The 14796-nt window shown below is 58.3% G+C and overlaps 1 protein-coding gene across 1 annotated transcript in view; it reads left to right on the forward strand.

Annotated features, from left to right (window-relative positions):
- Positions 1 to 1544: 1544 nt before the first annotated feature.
- PLXDC1 (plexin domain containing 1) overlaps positions 1545 to 14796 on the forward strand; it is a gene marked incomplete at its 5' end in the record, with an annotated part of 35535 nt that continues 22283 nt past the window's right edge. Inside the window, 7 exons of the mRNA XM_083877819.1 lie at positions 1545 to 1599; positions 2811 to 2917; positions 10246 to 10389; positions 10739 to 10808; positions 11720 to 11842; positions 12241 to 12359; positions 12835 to 12934. Of these exons, the coding sequence (XP_083733945.1) occupies positions 1545 to 1599; positions 2811 to 2917; positions 10246 to 10389; positions 10739 to 10808; positions 11720 to 11842; positions 12241 to 12359; positions 12835 to 12934 (718 nt within the window). The remainder of the gene's footprint in view (positions 1600 to 2810; positions 2918 to 10245; positions 10390 to 10738; positions 10809 to 11719; positions 11843 to 12240; positions 12360 to 12834; positions 12935 to 14796) is intronic.

Consider the following 14796-nt stretch of genomic DNA (forward strand, 5'->3'; position numbering starts at 1 on the left):
GGGGTGTCCATGGTTGAGGGTCACTTGGATTGAGGGTGTCCGTGTTTGGGGGTGTCAGTGACCGAGGGGTGCCGCTTTTTAGTGGGGTGTCCCTGGGTGTGGGGTGCCCGTGGCTCGGGGGTGTCCGTGGGTGTGTTTGTGTGTCCGTGTGGGGTGTCAGGGGACAGGAGGTGTCCCCGTCCCCAGGTGTCCCCGCAGTGACAGTGCTATTAGCCTCGGCAGGGCTGGTTCCGCAGCGGGGGTATAGCTCAGTGGTAGAGCATTTGACTGCAGATCAAGAGGTCCCCGGTTCAAATCCGGGTGCCCCCTTGTTTTCTTTTTCTCCCTCACCTTTTTTTGGAGTGTCCCCATTCTGTTTTTCTCACCCTTTCCATCCTTCCCTCGACCTCCCCGGCAGCGAGGGGAGGCCACACCACGCCCCCCACGCCCCCCCCACCCTCGGGTGCGGGCGCTGGGGCCGCCGCTTTGTTTTAGATTAGGATGGACCCAAAAATACTCTCGGGGATCTCCAAAAACGTCTCTTTCCCCTTTTCCCTTCCTTATCTCGGAGCAGCCTCGGGGCCGCAGCACCCCCACATTGTCCCCGAGCCCCCCGGCTCTGCCCGTGGGGTGAGGGGCAGGGATTGGGAGGGGGGGGGGTCTGCCGGAGCCCCCCCAAAACTCTGCCCAAATTCTGGGGTGGCCAGAAATCTGTTTGGCTGAGCTGGAGGGTCGGGCTCTGCAGTGCCTGTGGGACCCCCACTCTGTGTCCCCCACCCTGTGCCCCCCACCCTGTGCCCCCCACCCTGTGCTGTGCCCCCCATCCTGTGTCCCCACTCTGTGTCCCCCACTCTGTGTCCCCACCCTGTGCTACCCATTCTGTGCCCCCCACTCTGTGCCCCCCACCCTGTACCCCCCATCCTGAGCCCCCCCAGACCCCAATATCCGCCTCCCCAGAGGGAAAACCAGGGGTGCTGGGAAGGGCACGAACCCTCCGCCTGCAGAGACGCGTCCCCTGCGGGTCTGTGGGTGGGGGTGAAGGGGGGCCGACCCCCCCAAAATAAGGGGGCTGCGGTGGTCCTGTGGTTTGGGGGCGGTGAGCTCAGCCCAGACCCCCCTGGAGCCCAGAGTGGGGACACCCCGGGAGACCCCAAATCTTGCTGCTTTCTCAAACCGACCCCCAAAAACCCTGGAGAGGAGTGAACAGCCGGAGATGTCGCTCCGGGGTGGGGATGGGGGGACATTCCCGAGCCCCCCTGAGCGCACGGGGGTCCTGCTGCCGGCTCCGACTCCGGCTCCATCCCATCCCTTCCCCATCCCCATCCCCATCCCATCCCATCCCATCCCATCCCCATCCCCATCCCCATCCCATCCCATCCCATCCCATCCCATCCCATCCCATCCCATCCCATCCCAGCCCTTCCCAAATCCATCCCCACCCCCGTCCCCGCCCCCGGCCCCGCCCGGCTCCAGCCCCGGCTTCGGTTCGGGCTCGGGCTCCGCTCGGTGCGCGGCTCCCGGGGGTCCCGGCCCATGGCGGGGCGCTGAGCCCCCCGACCCCCACCATGCTCCGGGGGGGTCTCCTCCTGCTCTGCCTGCTCCGAGGGGCGCTGGCCGCAGGTAGGGGGGGCTCTGTGGGGGGAGATCCGGGGGGGATGGAGAGATTTGGGGTGCGGGGGGTCCCTGCCCTGCCTGGCCCTGCCCTGGGGGTCTGTCCGGGGGTGTTTGGGGGGTCTGTGTGTCTCCTCTTTGCTGTGATTTGGGGGTGTCTCGGTGCCCGCAGGTGCGTGTCCCTCTGCTCCCCATCCCCGCCCTGTCCCAGGGGTTCCAGGACCCCCCCCAATGTTCTGGGCAGCGCTGGGACCCCCCGTGTGTCCCCCCCCCCCAGGATTCCCCCACCCCCAGCACCCCCATGGCGCTGTCCTGGCCGGGGCTGCAGCCACACCGGGAGATTTTGGGGAGCGTTTTTTGGGGGGTCTTTACTCTCCAGGCCACCCCAGCCCTGCCCGCAGGGAGGAGGGCTGAGCCCCCCAGCCCTGAGCCCCTCTCTGAGCTCCCCCTGCCTCAGTTTCCCCTGGCGGAGATAGCCCGGGATAACCCGGCAGCTCATTAGGCACCAATTAGCAATTAACTGCAATTAATCCCCGGCGGCCCCCCAGTCCCCGGGGCGGGGGAGCAGCGCGGTGTCCCCGTTTGGGGACACACGTCCCGCCTGTGTCGCCGCCCGTGGGCGAGCGCGTCTTGTCCCCACCGCCCCCGCCCGACTCTCCGCCAGTCGCTCCCAAATGGGTTTTTATCCTCCCCAGCCGCGTTTCCGCCGCCTCCTCGGGGCTGGGGGGGAGGGATGGGGGGGTTTGGGGTCATTGGGACCGGCCCCGACACCCGGACCCATCCCAGCCTGGTGGGGGACCTGCTTGGGGACATGGAGGACACCGGGGTGGCTTCCCCCGGCTGGGGGGGCGCTGGGGGGGCGGGGGCTGGATGTGGGGGGGGCTGGATTTGGGGGGGTTGTTCCCAGCTGTCCCCTCCCTGGCCGGGGCCACTGTCACCAGTGTCACCAGTGTCACCAGTGTCGCCACTGTCACCACTGTCACCTGTCCCTATTGTTCCCAACTGTCCCCCCCTTAGCCGGGACCACTGTCCCCACTGTCCCCACTGTCCCCACTGTCCCGTCACCTGTCCCTGCACCTGCAGCCCCCCCACCTCTCCATCCCCGCGGTGATGAGGCTGAGCCCCCCCAAACTCCTGTCACAGAGCCCTGGGGGGGACAGGAGTGACCCCAGGGGTGCCCCACGCCACTGACCCCTCCCTGTGTGTCCCCCCTGTCCCAGGACGCCCCCCCGGGAGTGACACGTCCGAGGGGACCCGGATCAGCCAGGACCTGGTGGGCGGCAGCCTGGCCATCGACACCCTGCCGGCCAACGGGACCCGTATTGTGGTGAGCTGGGACCTCTCTGTGTCCCGTCTGTGTCCCCTCCGTGTCCCCTCGGTGTCCCCTCTGTGTCCCCTCGGTGTCCCCTCTGTGTCCCCTCTGTGTCCCGTCTGTGTCTCGTCTGTGTCCCGTCTGTGTCTGCTCCGTGTCCCTTCTGTGTCCCCTCCGTGTCCTCTCCGTGTCCCCTCGGTGTCCCCTCTGTGTCCCCTCGGTGTCCCCTCTGTGTCCCCTCTGTGTCCCCTCTGTGTCCCTTCTGTGTCCCCTCCGTGTCCTCTCCGTGTCCCCTCGGTGTCCCCTCTGTGTCCCCTCTGTGTCCCCTCCATGTCCCTTCTGTGTCCCCTCCGTGTCCCCTCCGTGTCTGCTCCGTGTCCCCTCCGCGTCCCCTCCATGTCCCTTCTGTGTCCCCTCCGTGTCCTCTCCGCGTCCCCTCCGTGTCCCCTCCGTGTCCGCTCCGTGTCCCGTCTGTGTCCCGTCTGTGTCCCCTCGGTGTCCCCTCCGTGTCCCCTCCGTGTCCCTTCTGTGTCCCCTCCGTGTCCCCTTTGTGTCCCCTCGGTGTCCCCTCTGTGTCCCCTGAGCTATTCCCAGCCTGGTTCCCTGTGTGGGGCTGGATCCCACATCCCATAAAATCACCACAATCACAGCCCTGGGATCGCTCCTGGACCATCCCAAAACCTCCATCCCAATCCCAAACCTCAAATTTGGGATGTTTTGCTCTCTGGGGTGACTCTACTGCTGGGATCCCATAGTGACAGCCTTGGGATTGCTCCTGGACCGTCCCAAAAGCTCCACCCCAAATCCCAAATTCGGGGTGTTTTGCTCTCTGGGTGACTCTACTGCTGGGATCCCACATCCCACAATCACAGCCCTGGCATTGCTCCTGGACCGTCCCAAAAGCTCCACCCCAAATCCCAAATTTGGGGTGTTTTGCTCTCTGGGTGACTCTGCTGCTGGGATCCCACATCCCACAATCACAGCCCTGGCATTGCTCCTGGACCGTCCCAAAAGCTCCATCCCAAATCCCAAATTCAGGGTGTTTTCCTCTCTGGGGTGACTCTGCTGTCCCCCGGTGTCCTGTGGCAATGGGGGGTGTCCTCCCCTTCACGTGTCACCGCCACGGGCCGCGCTGTCACCTCTTGGGGACAGACACCTCCCTTGGCTGTCCCAGCCCTGCCTGGCCCTAATTAACCGCCCTCAATTAGCTGGTGGTTATTTGTGGCGGGTCCCTGGGCGGCCAGGGGAGTTCCCTGGTTTTTTTGGGTTTTGGGGACTTGTCCCTGGTGTTTTTATTGGTGGCACCCAAGGGGACAAAGTGGCTGCTCCCAACTCATCCTTCGGGGGTGGAGAAGAGCCACGAACCAAAATGTGGAAATGTTTAAAAATAACCCCAAAACCAGCCCCAAAACCACTGGTGTGACCCTTTGGGGAACCGCAGGGAGGGTGTGATGGTGCTTGTGGTTCTCTGCAGGGATAAAACAGCGATTTCCTGGGGGGTTTTGGGATCTGCCCAAATTGTTTGGGGTCACAGGTGGATCTCACCCCATCCCACCTCGGCGGGTACTAGTGCTGGGCCTGGAGGGTTTTTTGGTTGTTTATCCCTCTCTCCTTTAAAAATATCCCAAATTTGGGTTGCAAAGAGGCAGCTCCGACCCCAAAGGTGAAACTCTGCTCCTTTCCGGGCTCTGCCCCGTTTATTCCCCGAGCTCTGCCCCCTGGGCAGCCGGGGGAGTTCCCTGTGCTCTCAGTGTGGGTTTTTTTTGGATTTTGGGGACTTGTCCCTGGTGTTTTTATTGGTGGCCCCCAAGGGGACAAAGTGGCTGCTCCCAGCTCATCCTTCGGGGGTGGAGAAGAGCCACGAACCAAAATGTGGAAATGTTTAAAAATAACCCAAAAGCCAACCCCAAAACTGTCGGTGTGGCTGTTTGGGGAACCACAGGGAGGGTGTGATGGTGCTCGTGGTTCCCTGCAGGGAAAAAAGCAGCAATTTCCTGGGAGTTTTGGGATCTGCCCAAATTGTTTGGGGTCACAGGTGCATCTCACCCCATCCCACCTTGGGGGTGCCAGTGCTGGGCCTGGAGGGTTTTTTTTGGGGTTTTTTTTTTTCCTCTCTCCTCTCAAAATATCCCAAATTTGGGGTGTGAAGAAGCAGCTCCGACCTCAAAAGGTGAAACTCTGCTCTTTCCCCGAGCTCTGCCCCGTTTATTCCCCGAGCTCTGCCCCCTGGGCAGCCGGGGGAGTTCCCTGTGCTCTCAGTGTGGGGTTTTTTTTTGGGTTTTGGGGACTTGTCCCTGGTGTTTTTATTGGTGGCCCCCAAGGGGACAAAGTGGCTGCTCCCAGCTCATCCTTCGGGGGTGGAGAAGAGCCACGAACCAAAATGTGGAAATGTTTAAAAATAACCCAAAAGCCAGCCCCAAAACCACTGGTGTGACCCTTTGGGGAACCGCAGGGAGGGTGTGATGGTGCTTGTGGTTCCCTGCAGGGAAAAAAGCAGCAATTTCCTGGGGGGTTTTGGGATCTGCCCAAATTGTTTGGGGTCACGGACAAGGTCACAGGTGGATCTCACCCCATCCCACCTTGGAGGTGCCAGCCCAGGGCCTGGAGGGTTTTTTTGGTTTTTTTTTTCCCTCTCTCCTCTCAGAATATCCCAAATTTGGGGTATGGAGAGGCAGCTCTGACCCCAGAGGGTGAAACTCTTTTTGTGATGGTGCTCGTGGTTCCCTGCAGGGAAAAAACCAGCAATTTCCTGGGGGGTTTTGGGATCTGCCCAAATTGTTTGGGGTCACAGGTGGATCTCACCCCATCCCACCTCGGCAGGTGCCAGTGCAGGGCCTGGAGGTTTTTGTTTGTTTGTGGTGGTTTTTTTTTTTTTTTTTTTTTTTTTTTTTTTTTTTTTTGGTTTTTTGTTTGTTTGTTTGTTTGTTTTTTCCCCTCTCTCCTTTAAAAATACCCCAAATTTGGGGTGTGGCTCAGGGATCCTTCCCCCCCTGGATTATCTGGGAAAGCACCTGGAGGACCAGAGGACGCGGGAGGTTTTGTCATTTGTCACCCCAGTGTGACACCTTTGTGTGCACAGGCCTGCCCCGTGCCTCAGTTTCCCCATCCTGGTGGGATTTGGGATGCATCAGCCCCTGAGAGCAAAAAAAGGGCCTTTTTTTGGGAATTCCCACAGGGAATCCCAGCTGGGAGAGGCTGAGGAGGGGCGGTGACTCTCCCTGAGCTTTGCTGGAGCAGGGGAATCCTCAAGGCACAGGAATTTTTTTCTGATAGAGTTTTGTTCCAGCCCTTTCCAGGCGCTGGAGTTTGTGTGCTGGGAGGGAGTGGGGCTGGGGCACGGGGGCAGAGAGGGGTTTGGGGGGGCCAGAGAGAAATTTTGGGCGGTCAGAGAGAAATTTTGGGGAGGTCAAAGAGAAATTTGGGGGGTCACAGAGAAATTTAGGGGGTCAGATAGGGGTTTTGGGAGTCAAAGAGGGTTTGGCGAGGTCAGAGGGTGTTCTGGGGGTCAGAGAGAAATTTTGGGGGTCCAAGAGGGGGTTTTGGGTGGTCAGAGAGAAATTTTGGGGGGTCAGAGAGGGGTTTTTGGGGGGTCAGAGGGGGTGTTCTGGGGGTGAGAGAGAGATTTTGGGGGTCAGAGAGGGGTTTTGAGGGGGTCAGAGAGAAATTTTGGGGGTGAGAGAGGGGTTTTGGAGGATCAGAGGGAGTTTTGGGGGATCAGAGGGAGTTTTGGTGGTCAGATAAGGGTTCTGGGGAGAGAAATTTTGGGGGGGTCAGAGAGGGGGTTCTGGGGGTCAGTGAGAAATTTTGTGGGGTCAGAGAGAGGCTTTGGGGGATCAGAGGGAGTTCTGGGGATCAGATAAAGATTCTTGGGGTCAGAGAGGGTTCTGGGAGTCAGAGAAATTTTGGTGGGTCAGAGAGGAGATTTTGGGGGGTCAGAAAGGGAGCACTAGGAGTCAGAGAGAGATTTGAGGGGTCAGAAGAGGGGTTTTGAGGGGTCAGATAAGGGTTCAGGGGGGGGTCAGGGAGGGTTCTGGGGATCAGAGGAGGGTTCTGGGGGGTCAGATAACGGTTCTGGGGGTCAGAGAGGGTTTGGGGCTCAGGAAGGGTTCTGGGGGCTCAGGGAGGGTTCTGGGGGATCAGATAAGAGTTCTGGGCGGGTCAGGGAGGGTTCTGGGGGCTCAGGGAGGGTTCTGGGAGCTCAGGGAGGGTTCTGGGGGCTCAGGGAGGGTTCTGGGGGATCAGATAAGAGTTCTGGGGGGGTCAGGGAGGGTTCTGGGGGATCAGATAAGAGTTCTGGGGGGGTCAGGGAGGGTTCTGGGGGATCAGAGGAGGGTTCTGGGGGCCAGAGGAGGGTTCTGGGGGGTCAGGAAAGGTTCTGGGGGGGTCAGAGGAGGGTTCTGGGAGGCTCAGGGAGGGTTCTGGGGCTCAGAGAGGGTTCTGGGGGGTCAGGAAGGGTTCTGGGTGCTCAGATAAGAGTTCTGGGGCTCAGAGAAGGGTCCCAGGGCCGGAGCAGACAGGGACAAGCCGGAGCCTGGCCCTGTGCCCGGCGCTGGCTCTGAGCTCCCCGGCCGCGCTTTCCCGAGGAAAATTAAAACTCTTCCCATCCCAGCCCCCCCGCCGGGGTGTGAAACAGCCCCCCCTGACAGGAGATGGCTCCCAGCTGTCCGTCCGTCCGTCTGTCCGTCCATCCGGACAGCACAGAGCCCTGGGCAGGTCCTGGGACAGGGGGCTCGGGGGGTCTGGGAGTGCTCAGGGGGGACACTTGGGGTCCCTGTCTGGGTGACAACAAGGGGTGGCTGCTCCCTCCCAGAGCCCCGTCCCACGGCCCGGGGGTGTCACCCTGGAGCACATCCCGATCCCTCAGTCCTCACCCCGCCCGCCCCGAGCTGCTCCTTCCAGGGGTCAGTGATTCCTCCGGCCTTGTTTGCCTGGCCTGGAGTGGTCAGTGCAGCCGGGCCTGCCGGCCCCCGGCTCTGGGGGGGATTGGTCCTTTCCTGGAATGGAGATTGTTCCTTTCCCTGGGGTGGGATTGTTCCTTCTCTGGAGTGGGATTGTTCTATCCCTGGAATTGGGATTGTTCCTTTCCTGGAATTGGAATTGTTCCTTCTCTGGAATTGGGATTGTTTCATCTCTGGAGGGATTGTTCTTTCTCTGGAGTGAGATTGTCCCTTTCCTGGAATTGGGATTGTTCTTTCTCTGGAGGGTTTGTTCCTTGCCCTGGGATTGGGATTGTTGTTTCCCTGGAACTGGGATTGTTCCTTCTCTGGAGTGGGATTGTTCCATCCCTGGAGGAATTGTTCCTTCCCTGAAGAGACTGTTCCTTTCCCTGCAGGGATTGTTCCTTCCCTGGAGGGATTGTTCTTTCCCTGGAATTAGGATTGTTCCTTTCCTGGAGTTGGGATTGTTCCTTCTCTGGAATTGGGATTGTTCCTTTCCCTGGGGTGGGATTGTTCCATCCCTGGAGCAGGATTGTTTCTTTTCCCTGGAGGGATTGTTCCTTCCCTTGGAGTGGGATTGTTCCTTTCTCTGGAGTGGGATTGTTCTTTCCCTGGAATTGAGATTGTTCCTTTCCTTGGAATTAGGATTGTTCCTTCCCTGGGGTGGAATTTTTCCATCCTGGGAGGGATTGTTCCTTCCCTGGAGCAATTATTCCTTCCCTTGGAGTGGGATTGTTCCTTCCCTGGAGCAGGATTGTTTCCTGGGCTGGGATTGTTTCCCAGGAACGCTGCCCGTGCTGTGCCGGGGTCTCTCGTGATTCCCGGGCTCTGCTCAGCCCGGCCCCTGTGCCCTCAGCACCCCCCAGGATTCCCTGCACCTTCCCAGATGCTCAGCATCGCCCCACTGGATTTATCCCAGGTTTATCCCATATTTATCCCAGGTTTATCCCAGATTTATCCCAGATTTATCTCAGGTTTATCCTGGGTTTATCCCTGCTGTGTGCTGGGAACACATCCCAGCTCCCCATCCCTGTCACAATAGGACACGAAATAAAGATGTTTGACTCCAGTCAAGAGGCAGGAGAAATCAGAAAGTTTATTTACAATTCATTCAGCCCTTTTATAACATTCTCTGCTAAAAAAATCACATTATTTTCCATAGGGCTGACACCTCTCCCATTGGCTGAGGAACAGGAACAGCAAACAACTCCTGTTGTCATGGGAAAGGAATAATTGCTCACACGAGGTTGTTTTGGGAAAAAGAAAAAACTGTTGAAAAGTTTCCTTTGGGAAGAGCTCAGCAATTGTCAGGCTCAGAAAAGTCTACACATCCCCACGTGGGTCATGCCCATTCTGATTCCCTGTCCCTGTGTCCCCTCCTGTAGTGGTTTTGAAAGCAAAACCAGTGACAGACTCCAAGTCAGAAATACAATTTAATAGGAAAAAAAAAAAAAAAAAAAAAAAAAAAAAAAGAAGTAAAATAAAATAAATGCAATAATACAAAAGACCACTGACAGAGTCAGAATACAACCTGACAGCCTGCTGGTCAGGGTGTTGGAAACAGTCCAAAAATAAACCCTCCTGGAGTGGCAGAGGTGTCCTGTTGGAAGTGGAGATGATCCTGTGGAGAAAAGGGTCCAGAGATGGGTCAGTGTCCCTTTGGGAATCCCATGGGAACACTGGATGTCTGGGGACACTTGTGGCTCCTTTTGATCTGGGTGGAAACGGTTTGGCTCCTCCTCCCTGGGTGGAGCATCTCACAGTGGGATGATGTAATGTGAGATGTCATTGGTGAGCTTTAATGGCCCATTACCAGGAGATAACAAACACTGGGATGATGTCATGTGTGATGTCACTGGTGAGCCTTGATGGCCCATTAACAGGAGATATTTCCACGGGGGTAGTGGAGGAGTGAACAGAGATAAGGAACACTGCTCCATCTGGTTTTCACAGCTGGTTTGTTATCAGAAAGGCAGTTGCCCCCTCCCTCCTGGAGATACAACAGATAAAGAAAAAACACCTCCCCAACCACATTTCAACAGGTGGAATAGAATAAACATGTTTTTGGTTGCATAACCCAAGACACCTCCCTGTGGCTGCAGGAGGACAACCACAGCTGTCCCTGTCCCTGTGTCCCCTCCCTGTGGCTGCAGGAGGACAATCACAGCTGTCACTGTCCCCGTGTCCCCTCTCTGTGGCTGCAGGAGGACAATCACAGCTGTCACTGTCCCCGTGTCCCCTCCCTGTGGCTGCAGGAGGACAACCACAGCTGTCCCTGTGTCCCCTCCCTGTGGCTGCAGGAGGACAATCACAGCTATCACTGTCCCCATGTCCCCTCCCTGTGGCTGCAGGAGGACAATCAACCACAGCTATCCCTGTCCCCGTGTCCCCTCCCTGTGGCTGCAGGAGGACAACCACAGCTATTACGTGTCGCGGGTGTTCGGCCCGGGGGAGGCGCGGCGCCGCGGGCTCTGGGTGGACCTGGCAGCGGCCAACAGGAGCCAAGTGAAGATCCACGGGATCCTCTCCAACACTCACAGGCAGGCCTCGGTGAGCCCCGGATGGCCCCGTGTCCCCACGCCCAGTGGGGGTGGCCCTGCACGGTCCCTGTGAAAGGATTGGGAGGGTTCAAGGTTTGAGAAGAGTTGGGGGCCACCCTGCCCATTGCAGGGGTGAAGGAAGACGTAGGATCCTTGTGAGATCCCAGTGCCGTCCCCTGTGCCATCCCTCTCCCATCCCCATCCCATCCCTCTCCCTTCCCTTTCCCATCCCATCCCCTTTCCCATCCCATCCCATCCCATCCCATCCCATCCCATCCCATGGATCCCACCCCTCCCCACGTTCCCAGCTGGTTTTTCCCGAGGGCTGAGCTCTGTTCTCACCCCTCTCTGTCCCTCAGAGGATCGTCCTGTCCTTCGACTTCCCCTTCTACGGGCACCCCCTGCGGCAGGTCACCATCGCCACTGGCGGTGAGCGGGATGGGACACGGGACACGGGACATGGGACACGGGACATGGGGCATGGGATGGGATGGGTTGGGATGGGACTGTGTGGGATGGGATAGGATGGGATGGGATGGGATGGACAGATGGAACAGACAGGACTGGGTGGGATGGGATTGGAATGGGTGAAGTGGGATGGGATGGGATGGATGAGATGGATGGGATGGACAGGATGGGATGGGATCCATGAGATGGACAGGATGGGATGGACAGAACTGGATGGAATGGGATGGGTGGGATGGGATGGACGGGATGGGACGGATGCAATGGATGGGATGGGATGGACAGGATGGGATGAGATCCATGGGATGGGTTGGGATGAACAGGACTGGATGGGATCCATGAGATGGATGGGACGGGATGGGATGGGATGGGATGGGATGGGATGGGATGGGATGAGATGAACAGGACTGAATGGGATGGGATCCATGAGATGGACAGGATGGGATGGGACAGGACTGGATGGAATGGGAGGGGTGGGATGGGATGGGATGGGATGGGATGGGATGGGATGGGATGAGATGGATGGGATGGCCCAGACAGGACTGGATGGAATGGGATGGACAGGATGGGATGTCCACAGTGGGGTGCTGGACATGGCTCTGGTGCTCCCTCTAACCTCACCCCACATCCCTGAGTCCCAGCAGGCTCAGAGAAAGGGGTACAGCCCTTCCAACTCCTCCCTGCACCCCAAATCCCCTCGGGGAGTCTGGGGTCTCCTGCAGAGACTGGGGGGACACAGGGGGGTCAGGGAAGCTCAGGGGAAATCCAGAGGTGAAAAAACCAGGATGGGTGAGGCAGGACAGGGTGGTGTGAGGCCGGGAGGGTGCTGGGGTGGGGAGGAGGAGTGTGAACTCCTTCACCCTCTGCCCTGTCAGGATTTGTCTTCGTGGGGGACGTCATCCACCGCATGCTGACGGCCACGCAGTACATCGCCCCCCTCATGGCCAACTTCAACCCCAGCTACTCCCCAAACTCCACCGTGCAGTACCTGGACAATGGTGAGCACAGCTCTGCTCGCCTCCCTCTGCTCCTTCCTCATGTGAAAAATGAGTTCTGCTCTCTTAGAAAATTTTATAAGTTTAATTTTAAAAAAAAAAAAAAAAAAATAGACAATTTAGGAGATAGGAAAGCCTTGGCTGAGGGTGCCTCACCAGAAAAGCACAGTCACTCCTCCAAAATCCTTGTTTTTAAGGATTAACCTTTTACATGTGCATCTTTTTAAACATTTCTTTGAGTCCAGATTGGTCCTTTTGGGTTTTGCCCCCACTTCCTTTGAAAGTTGCCCCATTGTACCAAATTAGCGTTTTATTAGATAAAAAGTCCTTGTTGGCACCTGGTAGTTTTTGTGATACCAGGGGGAGAGGGGAGGACTCAGAGCGGCTCTGGTCACCCCCAGGGACGGTGTTTGTGGTGCAGTGGGACCAGGTTTACCTGCAGGGCAAGGAGGACATGGGCAGCTTCACCTTCCAGGCCGCCCTGCACAGCAGCGGGAGGATCGTCTTCGGGTACAAGGAGGTGAGAGGTGGGGCGGGGTCCCTGTGCCACCCCTGTGACACCCTCTGTGCCACCCTCTGTCCCTTGTGTCACTCCTGTGCCATCTCCTGTGCCACCCCCTGTGCCACCCCCTGTACCACCCTCTGTCCCCTGTGCCACCCCTGTGCCACCCTCTGTCCCTTGTGCCATTCTCTGTCCCCTGTGTCACCCTCTGTCCCCTGTGCCATTCCTGTGCCAACCTCTGTGCCACCCTCTGTCTCCTGTGCCATTCCTGTTCCCTCCAGGAATGTTCAGTCTCCCTCAGAGGTCCCTGTGGGGTCCTGGGAGGGGGGTTGGACATTCCCAGAGAAGCAGAGCCGGGCTCTGTCCCATCCCCTGTCCTCAGAGTCGGGATCTGTCCCAGGCTCTGTCCCACCCCTGTCCCCAGTGCCAGGATCTGTCCTGGACTCTGTCCTGGCTCTGTCCCACCCCTGTCCCACCCCTGTCCCGGTTGCAGATCCCGGTGCCGGTGCTGCAGATCAGCGCCAGCCAACACCCCGTCAAGGCCGGGCTGTCCGACGCCTTCATGGTCCTCAACCCTGCCCCCGACGTGCCCGGTGAGTCCCGGGGGGCTGATCCCACAGGGGATCCCACAGGAGAGGGGCTGATCCCACAGGGGATCCCACAGGAGAGGGGCTGATCCCACAGGAGAGGGGTGGGATCCTCATCTTTGGGATTTTTCAGGATATGAGGATGTCCTGCTTGAATTCCCAGAGAGTTTGAGGTGTGTGGGGTTTGTCTGCCCCTCATGTTCCCTGTGCACCCTTTTTGGGATCCCGTTTTTGGGATGTGTTTTTGGGATCCTTTTTTAGGATCCCTTTTTTGGGGTGCCTTATTGGGACCCCTTTTTTGGGATCTCTTTTGGGGACCCATTTCTGGGACCCCTTTCTGGGGATCCCTTTTTCTACTCCTTTCTGGGATCCCTTTTTTGGGATCCTTTTTTTGACATCCCTTTCTGGGACCCCTTTTTTGGGATCCCTTTTTGGGATCCTTTTCTTGGGATCCCTTTTTTTAGGATCCCTTTTTTTGAGATTCTTTTTGGGATGCATCTCCCCACAGCCAAGACCATCCCTCCATCCCTCTGGCTGGAGCTTTTCCCAGCCCAGACCCTCCATGAGCAGCCGAGCTCCTCCCTGACTCCCACCTGATGAGGACAAGGAGGGAAATCCAGTTTTCCTTTAATTCCAAAGGAAGCTACAGTCAACCAGGAGGCTTGGGGGGTTCAGGGTGCCCCATTCCCACAGAGCAGGGAGGTTTTAGGGTCTCAGTAGGAACAGTCACATCCATGTCCATATTTATCCCCCGTGTGCCCTGAGCTGCAGGACCCCTCCCAAAAAAATCCCTTCCATCCTCTCGAGTCACTCTGATCCCAATCCAGCTCCTCCCTGCTGGATTTTCCCAGTTATTCCCAGAGCCATCTGGCCCCGGTTTATTGCCAGTGGTTTGTGTGGGAGCCCGGCCGGGCTGGGCTGTTCCTCCTCTCCATCCCCGAGGGATTCCTGAGGGCTGGGAAGGGCTGGGAGGGAGGAGGAGATACAGGATTGGGAAAGGGGAAGGCGAGAATCGGGGCTGGGAGGGATGGATGGATGGATGGATGGAGGGATGGATGGATGGATGGATGGATGGATGGATGGATGGAGGGATGGATGGATGGAGAGGGGCAGAGGAGATGTGGGAATGGGAAGGGGGAGAAGCCGAGAATTGGGGCTGGGAAGGATGGATGGAAAAGGGAGGAGGAGATGTGGGAATTGGAAAAGGGGAAGCTGAGAATCGAGAATCGGGGCTGGGATGGATGGAAAAGGATGGAGGAGATGCGGGAACGGGAAGGGGGAAGCTGAAAATCAGGACTGGGATGGATGGATGGATGGATGGATGGATGGATGGATGGATGGATGGATGGAGGGAGGGATGGATGGAGGGAGGGATGGAGGGAGGGATGGATGGAAAGGGGCAGAGGAGATGCAGGAATGGGAAAAGGGAAGCTGAGAATCGGGGCTTGGAGGGAGGGATGGAGAGGGATGGAGGAGATGTGGGAATGGGAAAGGGGGGAAGCTGAGAATCAGGACTGGGAGGGAGGGATGGATGGATGGAGAGGGGAGGAGGAGATGTGGGAACGGGAAGGGGGAGAAGCCGAGAATCGGGGCTGGGAAGGATGGATGGAAAAGGGAGGAGGAGATGCGGGAATGGGAAAGGGGAAGCCGAGAATCGAGAATCGGGACTAGGAGGGATGGAGAGGGGAAGAGGAGATGTGGGAATGGGAAAGGGGGAAAGCCGAGAATCGGGGCTGGGAGGGATGGATGGAGAGGAACAGAGGATGCTCGCCCTCCTCATCCTCACACGAGGGAAGGAGGGCTCGGATTTCCCCGAGATCTGGGCAGTGTCACCGTCCTGAGCAGGGACTCAGCCTGGGGTGGAGGGA

This window comes from Zosterops lateralis, assembly GCF_965231275.1.
Source record: "Zosterops lateralis genome assembly, chromosome: 24".
NCBI classification, from domain to species: Eukaryota; Metazoa; Chordata; class Aves; order Passeriformes; family Zosteropidae; genus Zosterops; species Zosterops lateralis.